This window comes from Triticum aestivum, chromosome 5D, assembly GCF_018294505.1.
Source record: "Triticum aestivum cultivar Chinese Spring chromosome 5D, IWGSC CS RefSeq v2.1, whole genome shotgun sequence".
NCBI classification, from domain to species: Eukaryota; Viridiplantae; Streptophyta; class Magnoliopsida; order Poales; family Poaceae; genus Triticum; species Triticum aestivum.
The window spans coordinates 373900190-373919745 of record NC_057808.1 but is presented as its reverse complement, the minus strand read 5'-3'; the positions used below and the strand labels follow the sequence as shown (position 1 = coordinate 373919745).

General features: G+C 49.5%; 3 protein-coding genes and 1 pseudogene across 3 annotated transcripts; 1 reads left to right on the top strand and 3 right to left on the bottom strand.

Moving 5' to 3' along the window:
• The first annotated feature begins 1483 nt into the window (after nt 1–1483).
• LOC123124994 (uncharacterized) lies at nt 1484–4055 on the top strand. Its single transcript, XM_044545541.1, has 2 exons — nt 1484–1598; nt 2814–4055. Exons 1-2 carry the CDS (start codon nt 1497–1499, stop codon nt 3957–3959), a joined length of 1248 nt encoding a protein of 415 aa, XP_044401476.1. The 5' UTR covers nt 1484–1496; the 3' UTR covers nt 3960–4055.
• Nucleotides 4056–5792: 1737 nt separating this feature from the next.
• Nucleotides 5793–7424, bottom strand: LOC123124993 (uncharacterized). Its single transcript, XM_044545540.1, has 2 exons — nt 7192–7424; nt 5793–7099 (listed from the first exon to the last, which is right to left on the bottom strand). Exon 2 carries the CDS (start codon nt 7051–7053, stop codon nt 5923–5925), a length of 1131 nt encoding a protein of 376 aa, XP_044401475.1. The 5' UTR covers nt 7054–7099; nt 7192–7424; the 3' UTR covers nt 5793–5922.
• A 3018-nt stretch (nt 7425–10442) lies between these two features.
• On the bottom strand, nt 10443–11564 carry LOC123120650 (uncharacterized; annotated as a pseudogene).
• A 2591-nt stretch (nt 11565–14155) lies between these two features.
• LOC123120649 (uncharacterized) lies at nt 14156–15197 on the bottom strand. The gene has a single exon (XM_044540647.1). The coding sequence runs from the start codon at nt 15185–15187 to the stop codon at nt 14156–14158; it is 1032 nt and encodes a 343-aa protein (XP_044396582.1). The 5' UTR covers nt 15188–15197.
• Nucleotides 15198–19556: the final 4359 nt, after the last annotated feature.

Here is a 19556-nt window from a genome sequence, read left to right as displayed (position 1 = left end):
TATGGCAGTATTAAAAAAAATCATAATTTGACGTGTGACCTTTGCAAACATTTTTCTAAAATTGCCACATGTTAGAATACACTTTCTTTTATTGTTCATAAGGCATGGAAAAATTACATTTTTAAGTATGTAATATTAAAAGAATCATAATTTGCTTCACAAACATTTTTTTTCTAAAATTGCCATGCGTTAGACAATTCTTTTTCTAAAGTTGCCATGATGTGTAGAAACAATTATTTCAAAAGTTGCCATGTCCATGATTTTTCCAGAATTAGATACAAACAATATAGTTTGCCATGATGTACAATTTTAAATTTGCCATGTGACAATTACATATTTTAGCAAAAAGCTTGCCGTGTTTTGTATAACAAAAATCCTAGACTTGCCTTGTCACAATATTTTTTTCTCTTAAATTTCCATGATTAAGGCAATTTAGTTGTCCAAATTTTCCATGCGACATTTTTATCTAAACTTGCCATGAGTTTTTTCTACGATCTGCCTTGTCACACCATAAATGTTTTTCCAAATTTTGCCTAGCTTTTGAATGACAAAATGCTACATTTCCATCTGACCAAATAGAAAGTACTTCTCTAAATTTTCCATGATTTAGGACACAAGAAATGTGTAGATTTTGCCATGATTTTATGACATCAGAATTTCTAAACTAGGCCATGGATGGTAACTATTTAACGCAACCATGGCAAGTTCATCATTTTGTCGATGGTAACCTTTTTTATATGTTTGTAGCTTTTTCTTTAGAAAATAATGTTTTTATATGTTTTTTAGGTGTTTTGAAGTTATGTTTTTTTAGGGGTAAAACCGGGCTTTATTCATCAAACATCACAGATATATGGGATTGAGTTCGGATCATGGAATTGGCCAAACCAAACGTGACATCTCAGACCTAACGACAGTGAGAACTTGACTAGACTATGTGCTTCGACATTGAAGACACAACTTTCAAAAGAAAAAGTACAATCAAGTAAAGATGCTTGTAACTTAATCTTGCTAATTATTGCTCCGTTGTTTCTTCGGCTCCCACTCTAAATATCACGAATCACCTGTTTGAGCTATTTTTTTAAATAATACATTTTTTTATTAATTTACAGAAATAATACACGGTTTAGACATATTTCACAAATAATACGGCGTCAAGACGACTGGAACTAATCGTCTTACTGGTAGATGATTAGTGTCCAGTCATCCTCCCTGAAGATGACTGGGCAGTCGCCTGAACAAGGGCATTTTTTGTGAAATATATCTAAACCATGTATTATTTCTGTAAATTAATAGAAAATGTATTATTTAAATTTTTTAGCCCTGTTTGACGTATAAGGCGATGACAATACGATGGAGATGCGTGTCACAGGAAAACTGGGTGTGGCCCAACTAGGCACGATCACTGATGTGGGCTGGGTTTACATACAGTTCGCGCTGGGTGGGGCTTTCTGAGCGAACTAAAAATCGTTCGACCCATGGGGAACAGTCGTGTGCTGATGTTCAGCAGTTATCCCTTCGAAATCTTGCCTCCCCTCCTCCGCCGCCTTTCTACCCCACTTTCCAGGCGCCGGCTTGTCAGATCCGGGCGCCAGCTTCAGGTATTCATCCGAACCTCTCCTGGCCTAACCTTTCGTTTGTAAGATCTGCGCCCGTGTCTCACAGCTCCTACCGCTGGGAAACGCTTGTGTAGGATTAATTCTCATACCGACAACGGCCCTAGATGTGAAAGTTGAACGGGTGGCACACAGAATTAGATTAGATTTAGCTTGGCAACATAGTTTCTCAAAACCATACTAATCTAAAACCTCAATATTCAATTGCGTAGGCAATGAATTTCTAGAAACCACAGCTTTTTCTTTTCAGTTTAGAAAAAAGTGGTCAAGACCTTTTTCTTAAATACTACTACAAAAAAACCATGGTACTGGAGATACTGCGGTTTATAAAATTATGGAGTTTGTTGAATCCAAACACCTCGATGTTTTTTTTTCGCGAATACGCAAGAGCTTGCGTATCTTTCATGTGGGCTACTCGCGTAAGATGTTGGCCAAGCCACTGTTTCTGAAGGGGGCCTTGCCGTCAAACACGATGGTGTTCCGGTGCTTCCAGAGAAGCCAGGCGCCAAGAAGCAGCAAGGAAGAAAGGCCTTTGCGGGACGGCGATGGCGCAGCGGCGCACGAGGTGAGGCACCAATCCTGGAATCGGTTGTCGAGCTGCGGAGGCCCAGAGATGCATCGGCACAAAGAGAGGAGCTCATGCCATAGCTGCCTCAAGAAAGAGCAGCCTACGAGGAGGTGGTGCATGCTCTCGGGCTCCTGATCATAGAATAGGCAAAGTTGAGCATGAGGGAGGCCGTGCCTAGCCAGCCGCTCAGCGGTCCAGCAATGGTCAAGCAGAGCCAGCCAAATGAAGATCTTGACACGCAGGGGAGCCCTTGTCCTCCAGGTAAAACGCCGTCCTCGACAGAACCGTGAAACATGGCGGTGTAGCAAGACGCAGCAGAGCAGGCACCGGACTCCGTCCACCTCCAAATGAGGCGGCCAGGGCCTGGGGGTAGGACTATGTGACGAAGCCGACACCACAGGTCAACGTACTGCACAAGTGCAGCGGGTCCGAGCGCACCTGTGATGTCACAAATCCACACGAACTATGGTTTCTGAGAAAACCATAGTATTCTCCAAATACTTCAAAAACACTGAGCTGCCAAACGCAGCCTGAGCTTTCGATTCTTCTCCTTCCTTCGAAACCATTTGATCTTTCTATTTTAGTTTTCGCCAAGTGTTAATGCTACTGCACTAACTTTTTCCTTTTGATAGCCACAATATTCGACTACTGAGTGTGTTAATTTCTCGAGGATGACAAATCGTCAGTTTGCAAATATGATAGTACACAATTATCCAAAGGGAGTGTATTCCCTGCGCCGGATCAACCTCATGGAGCATCTCTTCTACCCTTCAACAGAAGCTGCCGAAAAGGCAGAAGTGAATAAGAAGGGATGGTTATCCACCATGTTGAAAGGGAGCCCCAAGCAGAGTCTGCCCAAGACGAACATCAACTTCTCATCACTGCCTAACATGGCCGACTTAACTACCAGGCATTTCTTCTCCCTGCTGAGAGGGCAGGGTGAGGGCTCTGTCATGTTCGTCAGTCCTAACGTCCACACGATGATGTACGACACTAGCACGGACTTCGTCTTTGGCATGCCACAAGCCAACTTCTGTAAGCAGAGTGACTCAATCGCCCTGTCCATCACTCGGCGGAGCTATGGCCAGGACAACCACGAGCTCTATGTCATAGGAAAAGGAGAGGACAATGCCTTGTTCGAGGTCTTGAACTATACCAGGACAACTGATCTGAACGACTCATCTTGGTACTGGCGACCTCTACCCTGCCCGCCACCGTTTCGGCCGTGCCTGCCTGGCAGCAACAGCAAAGTTTGTCCTCCCTCTGCAGCGGCTGTGTTGGATGCCGCCACAATATGTGTCTCATCTGTGGATGCTGGAGCCTGCGCCTTCTTTGACACGGCAACGCGCGAGTGGAGGCAGGCTGGCAGCTGGGTGCTGCCCATCCACGGTGCGGCGGAGTATGTCCCTGAGTTTGACCTTTGGTTTGGCCTCGACGATGTCATTGGCAACCCCAACCATTGCCTGCGTGCTTTTGACTTCGATTCCTCCAGGCGACCGGTGGTGCGGCACTCCTGGAACTATCTCAGCGTCCTGCCCGATGAGTGGTTGCCGCGGCAGAGGCACCTGCTAAACATGGGCTCAGGCAAGTTCTGCATCGCCACCAGCTTTCGAAATCTCTTGAGGCACACCTCGTGCACACGACTTAATGGTGCGGTCAATGAGCTTACTGTCTTGACTGGCGTGGAGGTGGTGCACAATGTCAATGGTTTCCAGATCGTCAAGCACAAGTCTGAATGTTACAGCTTGGAGGACAATAGAATCCACTGTGTGCTCTGAGGAAAACTTATCTATGTTTCACTGTTATTGGATGGATCCTTCCATGTTTTTTCTTTTCTGATATGAATGAAAATATTTGCTTACCTTTTAACTCCATGGTTGAAATAGGCAATTGATGGCTGCAAGAAGAAATGAAAACATCATGCATGCTGTGCATCTTTCTTTATGAAATATTATTCTTTTGGTAAAATTTAGAAATTAAATTTGTTGGTCATGCTATCTGCTTAAATTCTAGCATATATTTTTAGTTTTTTTTACCCCTGCGCTTGAGTCAACTAGTAAAACTTCATCTTGAGGATTTCTCCGTCCTTTCTCCTTCTACCTTTATCTCAAGTGGAGAATGCGCGCCCGCCTTGGCCCCAGCAGACCACACCCGTGACTGAATTCTTTGTGCCCGTGAACTGTTTTGGTTTATCCCGCTCGTTTCGTTGCAAAGTTTGCGTGTCGTAGTGTTGATTCTACATAGATTGTGCCCCCGCGGTTATGCATTGATTATTGAGTTGATCTGGTGACTGTCGTTGGCTTGCTCCATCTAAGTATGCGTAGCTGGTTGCATTAGGTTCCAGATTCTGAATTTATTTCTGTACTTAACTTATTCATGGTTCAGCCCTGTCGATTCTACTCTGAAATCCGTGTTATTATTGTTGATTCGTATACACTTTTCCAGATTGTTGTTGAGCATAGATCTGGTTTTGTAGGATTGTTGCCAACTTTATTTGTGGATTTGTTTACTACTAGTAGTGATCTAAACGCCCTTATATTTCTTTACAGAGGGAGTACTAGCTTACTCGGTTCAGCCTCATAGTTGCCTTCTACTCTGAAATTTATGTTATTACTGTTGCACCTGTCCAGATTGGTGTGTCCCACTTTGAGCAGGGATTTAGACTATATAGCCTTCTCACTAGGATTAAGATTGTCCTGGTAGATTGGTATGCTCGCTGCTCCAAAGAGTATTCCCACCATATAATTTGTGACATAAACTTGTTTATATTTTATTAATTAACTATTTATGCTTAAAGTTTGACACTACAGTACAGGGGGGGTCAATAAACCCTGACCGAGCGAGTATTAATTATCCTGCTTTGATGCACTTGTTATTTGGTGAGTTTATCTCGCCGGTTCTTCCGCGTTCATGTTTTCATCGTGTTATGAGGCCTCCGGCCGCTATGAATCCTTCTGGTGATAAGTTTGGTCCTTGACTCTTATCGTTCTTGTTCATTATTGTAGTATCTATACGTTGTTCAGTGTGTGGCGTATAGGCAATTAATAGAACTGTTTTTTGTTCATTACCTGTTTTAGCTAGTTAATATCCTCTACTATACGTGTATGGGCCGTTGGTTCCGGAGCGGTAATACAGTGTTCACATAATTTACATCTCCAGAGTGATAATTTACAGGAATCCCAGGACACTTGCTATCTTCATTTTGCAGACAACTTACCTGTGCAGGGCCTCATCATAGCAAGACACGCCTGTAGGATTTGGAGTGAGCCTAGTCTTGCTCAATAATAAGATACAAGTAGAACGACGACATACATGAAACGGAGACAGGTGTGATAGATCAATGAAATTAGATGTGAAGTATTAACTTTGCTGATGCAAGGATGGTCGGCACAGCTGCGGGCGAAACATGACTAACATATATCCTGTGTGTTTGAGCTGAGAACTCACCTTGCTCCGTTATTGGTCGATTCAGGTTGCAAAAAAAATTCACAAAAATCAAACAGGTCTAGAATTGAGAATCTTATATACGAGGGAGTATCTACAGTGATCTAAACTCCAACGAGAAAACAATCAGGACAGATGCGCATCCTGCAAAGTTTCCTTCATGGCCATGAAAGAGAAGCATATAATTTCATTACGATCCGAGAAGAAATGAACCCCTTGCACATATAATTTCACTACGATCCAAGAAGAAATGAACCCCGCACACATCTAGTCCCGAAGAAACAGACGAGTTTTGGGTCAGAGCACGCAGTGGATTTCAATGCCTTCAAGGTGTTTAGACTTGTGGTTGATCATCTTGAGCCTGTCGCCACAACGCACAACCTCGACGCCCGTCAAGATGATAAGGTCATTGACCACCATCTCATCATCTAGCCCGTGTAAAGGGTAGCCTGCTGCATTACATGGTGTGTGCCACTCGATATTTTGAAAGCTGGTGGCGATGCAGAACTTGCCTGAGCCAAGGTTGAGTAGGTGCCTCTGCCATGTCAACCACTTGTCGGACAGCGGATCAAGATAGTTCCAGGTGCGGTGCTCCACGGGTGGCCAGGAAGACAGGTCGAAGGCACCCAGACAGTGGTGGGTGTTGCCGACGGCAGCATTGACGCCAAACCAGAGGCCGAGTTCAGGGACGTACTCCGCCGCGCCATGGAAGGGCAGCGCCCAGCTTCCAGCCTTCCTCCACTCACCTTTCACCGTGTCAAAGGCATAGGCTCCGGTTTCCACAGACGACACACACAAAGTCGTCTCATCGACCACCGCCGCCGCGGAGGGGTGGATGACCTCTCTCCTGTGGAGGCTAGGCAGGTACGGTCCACGCATCGGCGGCGAGGGCAGATGTTGCCAGTGCCACCTCCGTTCAGTCCCAGCGGATGGACCCCCCCTGGCGGAGCCGTTCCTCCCGTACTCCAAGACCTCAAACAAGACATTGCTCGGTTCTTTGCTCAAGACATAGTGCTGTTCGTCGTCGTCTTGGCTCCCAGGCCTAGTCATGGACAAGGAGATTGAGTCCCTCTGTTTGCTGAAGTTAGTCTCGGGCATGGCGATGACGGCGTCCATGTCAATGTCGTACATCACGGGATTGGCGCAAGGGTCGGCGAACATGACACGGCCCTCTGCCTGCCCTTTCAGCAGGGAGAAGAAGTGCAAGTACGTTGCGCCCTCCATCTTTGGCGGCGTCGAGAAGTTGATCTTGTGCTCGGGCAGAGGCTCCAAGCTCGGGATCGCCGATGGCAGTCCCTTCTTGTTACTCGCCTTTTCTGCTGCTGCTGCTGAGCGGTGGAAGAGATGCTGCTTGAGGTTGACCCGGAGCAGCGAGTAAAATTTACTGCCGTAATCGCGCACTATGACGTTGGCGAACGCACGATTCATCGTCCTCGCCAAATTAACCGGGCGAGGCAGTAGTCGAGTATCCTGACTATCAAGAGATACGAGTTATACACATCTAAAAGTTGTTGAAACCAAATATATCTGGATTAATCTCAGTAGAAAGTTGTTGCAAGTTCTTACCTGAAGTAGCGGAATCAAATCCCGTATGCCTCCAATTCCAAATTTTACCTCTAGCTAAGACCCACCGAACGCGAATCAATTCTGGAAGCCCTGATGTGCCTAGCAGGATGAAAGGCGGCGGCGGCGGAGGCGGAGGAACGAGATCCTCTGACTTAGGAAGTTCTACTGCCGAGGGACGTCCTTCGCGCTGCACCGTCCATCAGCCATCGAACGATACGAGCAGAAACTACAGCCTGCGCCAGCTTTCTCGCTCGGGTGGGCAGAAGTAAGCGGCCCATCGGCATACAAACTACATATTGCACTACAAACTACATACAGATGTATATAGACATATTTTAGAGTGTAGGTTCACTCATTTTGCTCCGTATGCAGTCCATAGCGTAACCTCTTGAAAGACTTATATTTAGGAATAGAGGGAGTAGTCAAAAGCTTCCCAAAACCGGACATCTGATAAAACCGTTGTTGTTAACCGGTCCACTGTCAAATCGGTGAACTGGTCTCTGATCACCGAGTGTTCTATCTCTCGCATTATATGGGCCGGCCCATTCGTCGCGACAGTTCAAAGCAGGGATGTGCGCTGCCTACGATTAGCGAAGTAACCGACTTTATAAGCGCGGAATAGAAAAAGCACGCTTATTTGTTTCTTCGTAGTTTGGGCCTGTTTTTTCTGTGTTGTTTTTTTTATCCGGTTTTCACTATTTGCAGGTCGAGTTTTCTTTTCTTTCTTTATTTTTCCATCTCAATTTGAGCTCATATGACCTCAACATGAACAGAAAAATCCAAAAAAATTGATAAAAATGCAAAAAAAGTCTAAATTATTTTTGTGGCAAACATTGATGAATGGTTTGAGCTCTTATAAAGTTTCATTAAGGAATGGCATTTGTGGAAGTCGTGACAAAAAAATCAGCACTCCAAAATGTTCTTTTTAGGATGACTACCCAAACTCCACAAAACTACATCACTTTGTGTATTCAGATAGCATCAGCGGGCGTAGCGCTACCGGCACGTCCGTGGTCATCCTGCAGTCCCCCAGGCGTCTTGCTCTTGCAGCTAGTAAATGTGCTAGGCTATTCTGCTGTCTCTTGACTGACTTGATTTGAAGAGAGATGAATGCCAGCATTGCTTCCTTTATCTCACTGACTAACCAGAACCATTCCAATCGGTAGATATCGTTTCCTCTCAGATGATTGGTCCCATGTACAACCTCAACAATGATTTCAGTCCAACCCAAACTGCGATTCCCTTGGCTTCTTCACTGATTTGCATGTAGAAACTGAACACTGACGCAACCTTTCTGTCGGAAACGGGGCAGAGCTGGGCGGGTGCAGTTGCACGGAATAACATGGGGCCGTATGCTACTCATCTAGCGAACAAAATGCTTATGTTTTGGAGCATCAATTTTGTTTTTTCGCCATGACTTCCATGAATATGATTCACTGATGAAATTTGACAATCACTCAAAACATTTGTCAATGTTTGCTACCCAAAAAAATTAGACTTTTTTTTAATTTGTTTTCAATATTTTTGGATTTTACAGTTCATGCTGACATCATATGAGGTCAAACTGAGATGCGGACTTTCCAACACTTTTTTCGTGAATACAACTGACATGCACATATAGTGATGTTTTTTTTTCAAACATTTTGATACCTTATTTGCATTTTCTAAGTTGGTATAAATTCATTATCAAGTTTTCAAAGTGACGGTCAAACGGTCAAAGGGCAAAAACATAAGAGGAGGGAAAGAGCTTGGACACAAACGAGGGATTTTAGAATTTAAAGGTAAATCAGACGAGTGTGACACAACTAGGAGCTCGAATGTAATTGTCCCTTTTATCTAACGAAAACACTAACGCCCACACGTGTGGGCGTTAGCCAACTCGCCCACACGCCTCGATCGTCACCCAGTGCCTTTTGCACGAATCTTGGCACGAGAGGGCTGATTTTGTGTGCCACGTAGGACAACTCGCGTGTGTGGCGTATGAGGGTGTTCGCCCGCACGCTGTTTTCCCTCCGAGGTCAGCGGTTGCGACTCGGGGCGTGCGGTGGAACTGCCGTCGCGCCCGCACGCCTCGCACGACTTCTGTCCCCCATCTCCCACGACTGCCCATTTTCCCACTCTCCCACACCCAAGTTGTCATTTGCCATGTTTTTTGCAGGTTACATGGCAACCGCCCTATTCGTGATTGTAAGCATATGGCAACTCTCTTTTACCCCGAACATGTTATTGTTGCCACGTCTATTTTTGTAGCGCTACATGGCAACTGTCTAGTGTTAGTAGGTGGCAACTTCTAAAGATACCACCGTAGTCCACATGCCCGTCTCCTCTCCCACACACCAAAAGCTATCAGTTGCCATGTGTTTTTGTAGAGTACATGGCAACTGCCCTAGTGTGCTTGTAAGTAGATGGCAACTCTCTTTTACCCGGACATGTTTTTTGCCATGTTTTGTAGTGCTACATGGCAACTGTCTAGTGTTAGTAGGTGGCAACTCCTAAAGTTTTCAAATCATGGCAACTGTAGTAGACCAGACCATACATGGCAACAACTGCAGTTGCCCAAAAATGGCATCCGACACTTGACCTGAGATGGCAACTGCAGTTGAGCAACCATGGCAACTGTAGTTGTCCGACATGGCAACTGTAGTTCAGTGACATGGCAACTGCAGTTGTCCGACATGGCAACTGCAGTTCAGCGACATGGCAACTGCAGTTACACGTACATGGAAGAGGGTCCGGACCATAGCAATCGCGGCGGGACGCGTGGTTACTGCCACGCGGGGCGTGTGGCTCGGAGACGGGGAGGGGCGACGGCCGAGACGGGTCGTGCGGGCCGCGTGGTCGCTCGCCCGGACGTGCTCATGCGGGCGATCGCGCCGCACACCGAACGTGCGGGCTGTGGCGGGGTGCGGCCGGGCCTGTGTCGATGCCACACGGGGCGTACGGCAGATACTCCCTAGATGCCACACGTGTGACAGTTATCGACGTCCTTATCTAATGACAATCAAAACCTTGTAGGACGTTTTTTTGACATCCTTAATGTTACTTGTTCTTTCCTGTCATGGCCCACATAACGCTTATTTGCATTCCTGCAAGGCACAATCTTAGCTTAATATTGGGTTCCTCGGATACTAGCAAACATGAACATGTAGTAGTACCAATTAATATTCGATCATTTCTATCATCCAAATACGGGTCCGAACCAACAGCTTCCATTTTCTGCAACCTCAATACGCGTGCGTGTTGGATTTGGATCAGTGCAGATTCGGCATGCACCAGGAAGGCCAATGCCAGAATGGACGGCACCGGCAGTTGCCCAAGTTACCGAGGGAGAGGCGGTCGGTGGTGAGGCCGGCGAGGTCGAGCACGGAGACGGCGTACCTTCCCTTGGTGTAACTCCCGTCCTGGTACGAGCTCGCCGCGTACATGCAGTTCCTCCGTACCCCGTTGACCCTGTTGGCCTCGACGCAGAAGCCGCGGAAGCCGTTCACGAACACGGCGCGGTCGTCGATGTCGTCGACCTCGGCCCACCCCGTGGGGTTCCCGCGGCGGCGGTCCCAGCGGAAGGCCTTGAAGAGCTCCCTCGAGCCGACCGTTTCGCCCGGGTGCAGGAGGTGCGTCCTGACGATCACGAGGAAATCGGAGGAGGACACGATGAGCGTGGACTCGACTTTGCGCCGGTCCCACGGGGCTCCCCTGCGCAGGTGCTCCGGCACGAGCATCTCCGGCGGCTGGATCACGGAGGCCACGGCGAAGGTCTCGCTGTACGGGCCGACCGTCTTGCGGGTCTCCCCATCGAAGAGGTAGAACACGCCGTCGCAGTCGCAGTAGGTGATGCTGCTGACCTGGTCCAGCTCCGAGCACTCCACCGGGCTCCACGACCTGTCGCCCGGCCGGCAGAAGAAGGCGCACAGGTACTCCCTGGTCGTCGGCGCCGACCGCTCGACCCCGATCATGACGCCGTGCGGCGACCGATCCCACGCCATGTCGCGGACGATGAATTCGAAGCAGAGCGAGGGTGGCAGCGTGGGTAGGCTGGCCGAGGCGCCGGTGAAGGGGTGCAGTAGCGTGGCCGAGAAGTCGCTGGTCACGGCCAGCGTCCAGCCCCGCGGTGAAGCGAAGTGGAAGTTGTTCCCGCGAGCGGCCGGCGCCGGGATGCTCGCGATGGTGTCGTCGGCGAGTGACCACACGCGGCGGTCGACACGGGTCTCCTATCGGGAAGTCATTTCGGAAGGCAGCAGGAGCAGCGGCACGCGGTGGCGGGCGGCGTGCACCGCCGACGGGCACACGGAGCGGAAGCGCGCCAGGTCGGCGTGCCCGCTGATCCTGTCGACGATCGCCGCTACGAGGTCGGCCGGCAGGTCGGACCAGCTCATCGTCATGTCCGTGCCGGCAGTGCCAAGGCGTCTTCTAGGTATGGATTTATCGAACGTCCAAGGAGGAGAGTGGTTTAGACATCACAGTACACCGTGTCTATGGCTCTATGCTCGTCTGACTTCAGATTTTGGGAGGGATGCAAAATGGGCCACCGGTCCTTTTCACGACCTTATGTATTTTTATGGAAAAAATATCAAACGCCTGCAATACTAAAGCAATGGGGTGCCAAAAGAAAGAGAGGGGGTCGCCCGCCCCGGTGATCCAGCAGCACCCCCTCTCACCATCTCTTCATCATCGCGATTGATCTGCTGCATCACATTATTCAGGTGGCAACAGCCAAGGGCCTGCTGCCGACACCGTCAATCGCGACGTCATATTACGGGTGAGCCTCTATGTAGATGACACCGTCATTTTCACCAACCCGGTGTGCGAGGAGATTGACATGACCCTCAACATCCTCGCAGCCTTTAGGGGTGCTTCAGGCCTACATGCCAACTTGTAGAAGTCCACTGCCTCGCCAATTAGGTTCGACGACATCAGACTCGACGATGTACTTTGAAGCTTCTGTGATGCTAGGTAGGGTTGGTTTCTCCATGAAATATCTGGTGATGCCTATCACCATCAAGAGGATCCGACATGCCCAACTTCAGTTCGTCCTCAACCGAATCCGCACTCTGGTGGTTGATGGAAGGGTGTGGGGCGTGCTCGTGCGGTCGTGCCCGGTGTTATGCCGACATTCGCCCTCATGTCACCACAAGATGGTCTCCAATGTCAAGGTTGATGACTTCAACCTTGCTACATCTAGCTCTGATAACGCGCGGGCTGTTGAAAAATGTTGCACTTTGGCAACAGGGCGAGCTGATCAAAGGTCTCCTTGTTGTTCATTCAATCGCCCAAGGTTTGAATCGTCTTGTCAATTAGAGTAAAGATCTAGAATATCAAGCAAGTGATGGATGCCTCCCTGGAAATTGTGACAACCCCTGCAAGAAGTTAGTCGTAAGGATGTATTTCTCGCTCTGTTGTTTCTTATTTTGCGAGTAGTCCACTTGAGGTGTGTGGTGCTGGGTATCTTCTATTGTGTTTGCCATGTTGTAGGCTAGTGTGGATGTGGCTCCAGCTGCATCATGATTTGGAGAGGGCTTCGCCCTGCTTATATCGGTTTTTACCTGATTTTTCATAATTAACTGATCAACTATCTTCTTCTTAATTAATGAAAAAGCAAAGCTTTTGCCTTCGTTTAAAAAAAATAAAGCTAGGCAAACTGACTAGCGTAAAGCACAATCTTGGCTTAATCTTGGACTGTTCTTCAGATTAAGAGCTCATATTACCCTAGTACGAATCCAAATTACCGAAAGAGGGTTTCCTCCGCTTTGTATTCCAAAGCAACCAACACCGATACAAGGATCGTTGGGACGAACAGCACATCAAGCCCAAAAGAAAAAGAAAAAGAAGCAAATGCCAACAACGGCAACTCGACAAAGCGCGGATGACCCGCCACCGCTACGCCCTCCAGAAACAAACCACCACAACCCGAGGCTCCGAACCGCCGCGTACCAACCCGCACCTCCAAGAAAGAATGTGGCGCCGACGACGCTGCTGCCCGGACATGTCCTAGGGTTTCCCCCGGCACGCGGGGGGTGGTGGGGGATGGATATCACCGACACCCTCTAGGAAGGCATGGTGGCACCCGCAAGTGTCACCGCATTGGAGCCGAAGAACCGGCAAGGATTTCTCCCGCACTCCAACCCCACCGCCCAACGGACCGGAGCCAACCAGCCAGACCGCCGCCCATCACCATGCGCCATCGCGGTTGCGTCGCCACCCATGCCGCCTCACTGCAAACACCAACACGAGGCCAAGAGAACCGAAGAGAAGCGCCCGCGGAGGGAGAAGCAACACCGAAGCCGAACGGGAGGGAACCACCTCCACAGCCGTCGTGCGGGAGGCAAGAACCTCCGGCACCGTCGCGGTAGCCGTCCGGACGCGGTCGCAGGGCATGCCAGGCCACCTCTGGCCCGGCCAGGCCTGAAAAGGGCCCGCTAAGCCCCGCCGCCATGCTGCAGCAAACCGGCGATGGCGCCGCCAGCACCCTGCCACTCATCCCCTCTCCCCCGCCTCCCGGAAGTCACGAAGCAGACCCACCCCGCCGCCGGCCCGCCTAGGCCCAGATGGGGCCCGAAGGGCCCAGATCTGGGCCGAGCGGGCACCGCCAGACCGCGCCGCTGCGTCGCCCCGTCGCCAACGGCGACGCCGCCGTCCAGAAGCCCGCCCCCGCTTGCGCCAGGAACCCCCGCCGCCGCGCTGGACCGCCGCCGCCTAGAGACACCGCCCGGGGTCTCCCCGTCCCGCACGGGTGGACATCTGAGAGGGGAAAGGCTAGGGGGCCGCCGCCGCCAGCGTCTCCCGGGCGAGGCCCGCAGCGGGCGCCAGTGACGGCGGCAGGGAGGAAGGGGAAGGGGGAGGTGCACGGGGGAGAAGGTTGGGCGGCCGGCCGCCCGCGGGGCAACGCGCTCGCGGGAGAGAAGGGAGTTTCCCGAATCCAAATTAAGATCTCACACAGTACACCTCAACGCGCGTAGTTGGACTTGGATCAGCAGAGATTTGGCATGCACCACGAAGGCCGTTGCCAGAATCTACTGGACCGGCAGCTGCTTAGGTTCCCGACCGAGAGATGCTCGATGGCGAGGCCAGCGAGGTCCAGCACGGAGACGGCGCACCTCCCGTCGCGTTTCGCGGACGGGTGCGAGCTCGCGACATACACACAGTTCCGCCGCACCCCGTTGAATCCGTTGGCCTCGACGTAGAACCCCCGGAAGCTGTCCACGAACACGGCGCGGTTGCCGATGTCTTCGACCGCCGCCCAGCTCGTGGGGTTCCTGCGGTCCCAACGGAAGGCCCTCGCCCTGCGGAGCTTCACCGGGCCGTCGAATCCTCCCGGGGGCAAGACATGCGTCCGGCCGATCATGATGAGCTCGGCGGACGACACGGCGAGCGTGGGCTCGCGCATCAGCTGCGCCGGCGGCGGCTCGATCACGGCAGACACGGCGAAGGTTTCGCTGTCCAGGCAGACCGTCTTGCGGGTCCCCGCATCGAAGAGATAGAACGCGCCGTCGCAGTAGGTGATGCTGCTGACCTGGCTGAGCTCCTCCAGGCACTCCACCGGGCTCCACGACTGGTCCCCCGGCCGGCAGAAGCACGGCATCTTGGTGCTCCGCAGGGCGATCATGACGGCGTGTGGCGACCGATCCCACACCATGTCGCGACGAACGACAGGGTCGTTGCGGAACGAGGGCGGCAGCCCGGGTAAGCCGACCGAGAAGTAGCGGTCCACGGCGAGCGTCCAGCCGTCCGGCGAGGCGAAGAGGAAGAAGCCGCTGGCGGCGGGCACGGGGATCCTCACGATCCGGTCATCCGCGAGCGACCAGAGGCGGCGGTCGACGCGGAAGTGGTTTTCGGCAGGCAGGAGGAGCAGGGGAGCGCTGCGGCGGGCGCCGTGCGCCGCCGACGCCGAGTGCCAGGACGGGCACACGGAGTGGAAGCAGGCGAAATCGGCGTGGTCGCCGATCCTGTCGGCGACCGCCGCTACGAGGTCGGCCGGCAGGTCGGACCAGCTCATCGTCATGTCCGTGCCGGCAGCGCCAAGGCGCCTTGTCTGGTTTTCTCTGATGTGCTTGCTTGACTTTGCATATTTGGACGAGTGTGGTGGCCCGTGAGACCGTGACTACATTTTGTGTATGAGCCGGTCTAGGCCTGGTAAAAACAAGAACTTGCTCAATCAAATCCTGCGTTGTGATTTACGCTAAGTGGCGACAATGCTCTATTTTATAAGCTCGTTGGAGCATCTCTAACCGATCCCTCCAAACAGGAGTATAATTCGATTTTACTCCTCTAAATTGCACATAACCGATCTTTTTTACTCCATGGCCCGACTCTTAAATATACTCGACACCATCGTTGCGGTAAAAACTCCCCCACTTCCATGCTCGACCTTATCCATTCCGGCACCGCACATCCCCGCTGGCGCGCCTCCGCATCCTCTTCGGGGATGCCCCGCCACCCAAATGACCGGATCCAACGCGTAGGTCCCCTCCACTAATCAGAAGCGTCGATCTATGCCGCCACGTGTAGTCCCGAGCCCGAGGTCACGACGGTGCATCCTCCTCCCAGTTCCTTGACCCTCCACAATCGCCGACGCTGAAGAGGAGCTACCTCGGCGTGGCGGAAGTGGGTAGGGGAGATCACCGGCCGTGGAACCCACCAACGGATTTGGATAAGTTCCTACCACTCGGTGGCACGGGCGTATGACATCATGTGGATGTGCCTCCACAGCGCAAACGCGCGGCTGAACTTCCCCTCCCGAGCGCGCCGATGAGGAGTACATGGCGATGCTCTACCGCCTGTACCCGGAGCGCGTCGAGGAGGAGCGCCAGTAGAACGAGCTCTACAAGTTGGGGGAAGCGGCGATCATTAACCTTTCCTCCTGTGACGACGACGACAGAGATAGTGGCGGCGACGGAGCGGGCCAGGGCGGTGGTGACAGAGCGGACGAGGGCGGTGGCGGCCCCATCACCGATGAGTATACTTGGCCATCCTCGGGCCAGGTCGGGCTTGGGGCTCGGCCTAACAAAGCCCGAGGCAGAAAAACTAGGCCCAGGCCTGGCCCAGCCCGACCGTCGGGCCTAGTTTTTAAGCCCAAGCCCGGTCCGACAATGAAAAAGCGCGCCGGACCTCGGGCCTCAAGTCGGGCCCCTTCCCTAAAATGCAAAAGGGCAAGCCCAAGCCTAGCCCACGGGCAAGATCGGGTTTGGGTCGGGTCGGGCTTTTTTGGGCCGAGTCGGGTCAGGCCGGCTGGGCCGGGTATCTCATGGCCAGGTATACCAATGAGGATGGGATAAGATGATGGCTGAGATCACCGCTAGCAACCGGTTTGTTTAGTTTTAATCCAATCTTAGTGCAGATTTTATTTAGTGTTATGTAAAATAGTTTATGCTAGTCGCTGAATCAAATTTGAATCAAGTTTGATGAACTATTTTGAATCAAATTTGGACCGAAATTATGTTCAATTTTTGTAAGGAGTTAAGTTTACGAGACCGACTAGAAACAACTTTTATTTACCAGAGCAAATATACTCCTGTAGAGGATAGGAGGTCATATACTCTTAAATTTTAAGGGATCGATGAGATGCACTTAGTGCTTTTTTATAAATCAACGAACCTCCATTAACTTAACCAGGTGCAAACCTCTTTTAACGCCAAAGGTACGTTGCGGTACATCTCCTGTCATCCGCATGCTTTATGATTCGAGCAAGGAGACACCCGCAAGCTTTGTATAACCGTGTATTCACAGTGCACCTTTCGTATCTGGTTTGAGTCAAATCACTCAATGGGCCCTACCAAATACCTGGCGGATGTATGGTCCCCTCTCTCTCCTCTATATCTCACACGTACATGAAGCCATGGAGAAAACAAACTCTGTTTTTTTAACAATTTCGATCATCCATATCTTTTAGATTATAATTTATTTTTGAAATAATCTATATATTGAACTTTTGGCATCAAGACCTTTAGGCCCTGTTTGGTTCAGCTTTTATCGACGGATTCCGCTGCCGCGCAGCAGAATCTGAACCAAAGGACGAACCCAGCAGAATCCGATTCCAGAAATCCGCTGCCAAAATCTGAACCAAAAGTGGAAGCAGCCAGGACGAGCTTTACAAAATCTGATTCCGCTGCGGGCCAAAATCTGAAAAAGCTATATCAGCTGGTTTGCCAAATGACCTACATCTTTTTCACATCAGATTTTCCGCAGCAGATTTTTCACAACTGCTTTTAGAAATCCACAGCCGAACCAAACAGGGCCTTAGAGCAAGATCAATCTTGGATTCAAACATATTAAAATTTCAACGTTTCAATCAACTTATTTCATTCAATCTATTTCAGTTTGGAGAACTGCTTAGAACAAGACCAACGAGAGAAATATGTTTTTGATTTGACTGATATTATTCTTTTCAAATAAGCGAAACATGTTTTTTTAACACTGAAGTTTTTTTTTTAGTGAAATCAGTATTTTCAAAGGTGTAAATTTTATTAAATGATTGAAATATTGAAAATTAGTGGAATAAGTTTTTCCAAATGTGTGAAAACACTTTTATTACAACCTGCTTCATAGATTTTGTAAGAATTTGGTTTCTTATATTTTGTAAGATGTGAGTCGTTTCACTTTCTTTTTGAAGTGAAGTAATTTGTTTCGCATATTTTGTAAGATAAATCAGTTTCACCTTTTTTCATTAGAATTCATGTTTCACATCTGCACATCACTAAAATACACATATTTTAAAGTGAAATCCGGTGGCGCCGAAATGTTGTCGGGGACGCCTCCGTCATCATTGTCAACTCTCTCTCCCTTCTCATGGTGATGTGTGAGTAGTCTTCCTTAGAGGCCGAGGACTCCATCAATATGTACTAGTAGTCATGTGATATATCTTTCTCTTGATCAGAATTTTTTTATGGTGATTGTGATCATGGGCATTATTAATGGATTTGAATCATGTGATGTATCTCCCTCATATTTATGTTTTTGCTGAATTGAATATTGCTCATTGATGGGATTCTTTACGTTGGATTGAATCTTTTGGTAATCATTGAGATTACATGATACATGTCTAATATAACTTCACGAGACCCGTAGTGACACAGGGGGTAACTTTATGGATAATAGGTTAGAACGTTAAAGATCATTTCGTGTTGCCATAATATAATTTCTAGGGTTGCCTATGATGACATTGAGGTGGTTGACAATTTGCGCACCTATGCGATTTCATTCTACTTTGATCCGACAAAAGAGGGAACTCTAGAGTGATTCTTTACTGCATTTTTTGAGGGCATTTGCGGTGGTTCAATAGATTAACATTAGATAGAGGGCTTTGAGGTGGTTGAATATTTGCGCACCTACGCGATTTCATCCTATTTTGATCCGACAAAAGAGGGAACTTTGGAGTGAGTCTTTACTGCATTTTTTAAGGGTATATCATGTTGTTTAACTATGTTAGTTATGTTGGGAGTTGGCCATAGTAAAAGTATGAGCCCTAAGCCTTATTTCTAGACACTGTTACTCATGTTTGCTACTGTTTATCTTGCTCCCTTATTTATTCCAAAAATAAAAAAATATTGTTACCACCCAAACTACCAATCTATCACACAAATTATTAATATCTTTATCAACCTAGTGCATCTATACAACTGGCAATTGTATAGGGTGTGTTGGAAACACAAGAGAATACTTTTATTTGTTCGCAGGGTTGTTTCAGAGGGACTACTTTCAATCTATGTCTCCCATGATTGATGAACATTAAACCATCCACTTAGGAGAAATTTATTGTTGTCCTACAGTCCTCTATGTTTGAAGGTCCAATAAAGTCTTCGTGAATAAAAGTGTAGAGGCGTCAGTGACCATGTTCCACTATGAATGTGTTGGGGAACGTAGTAATTTCAAAAAATTCCTACGCACACGCAAGATCATGGTGATGCATAGCAACGAGAGGGGAGAGTGTTGTCCACGTACCCTCGTAGACCGAAAGCGGAAGCGTTAGCACAACACGGTTGATATAGTCGTACGTCTTCACGATCCGACCGATCAAGTAACAAACGTACGACACCTCCGAGTTCAGCACACGTTCAGCCCGATGACGTCCCTCGAACTCCGATCCAGCCAAGTGTTGAGGGAGAGTTTCGTCAACACGACGGCGTGGTGACGATGATGATGTTATACCGACGCAGGGCTTCGCCTAAGCACCGCTACAGTATTATCGAGGTGGACTATGGTGGAGGGGGGCACCGCACACGGCTAAAAGATCAAACGATCAATTGTTATGTCTCTAGGGTGCCCCTGCCCCCGTATATAAAGGAGCAAGGGGGGAGGTGTGGCCGGCCAGGAGGGGGTGCGCCAGGAGGAGTCCTACTCCCACTGGGAGTAGGACTCCCTCCCTTTTCCTTGTT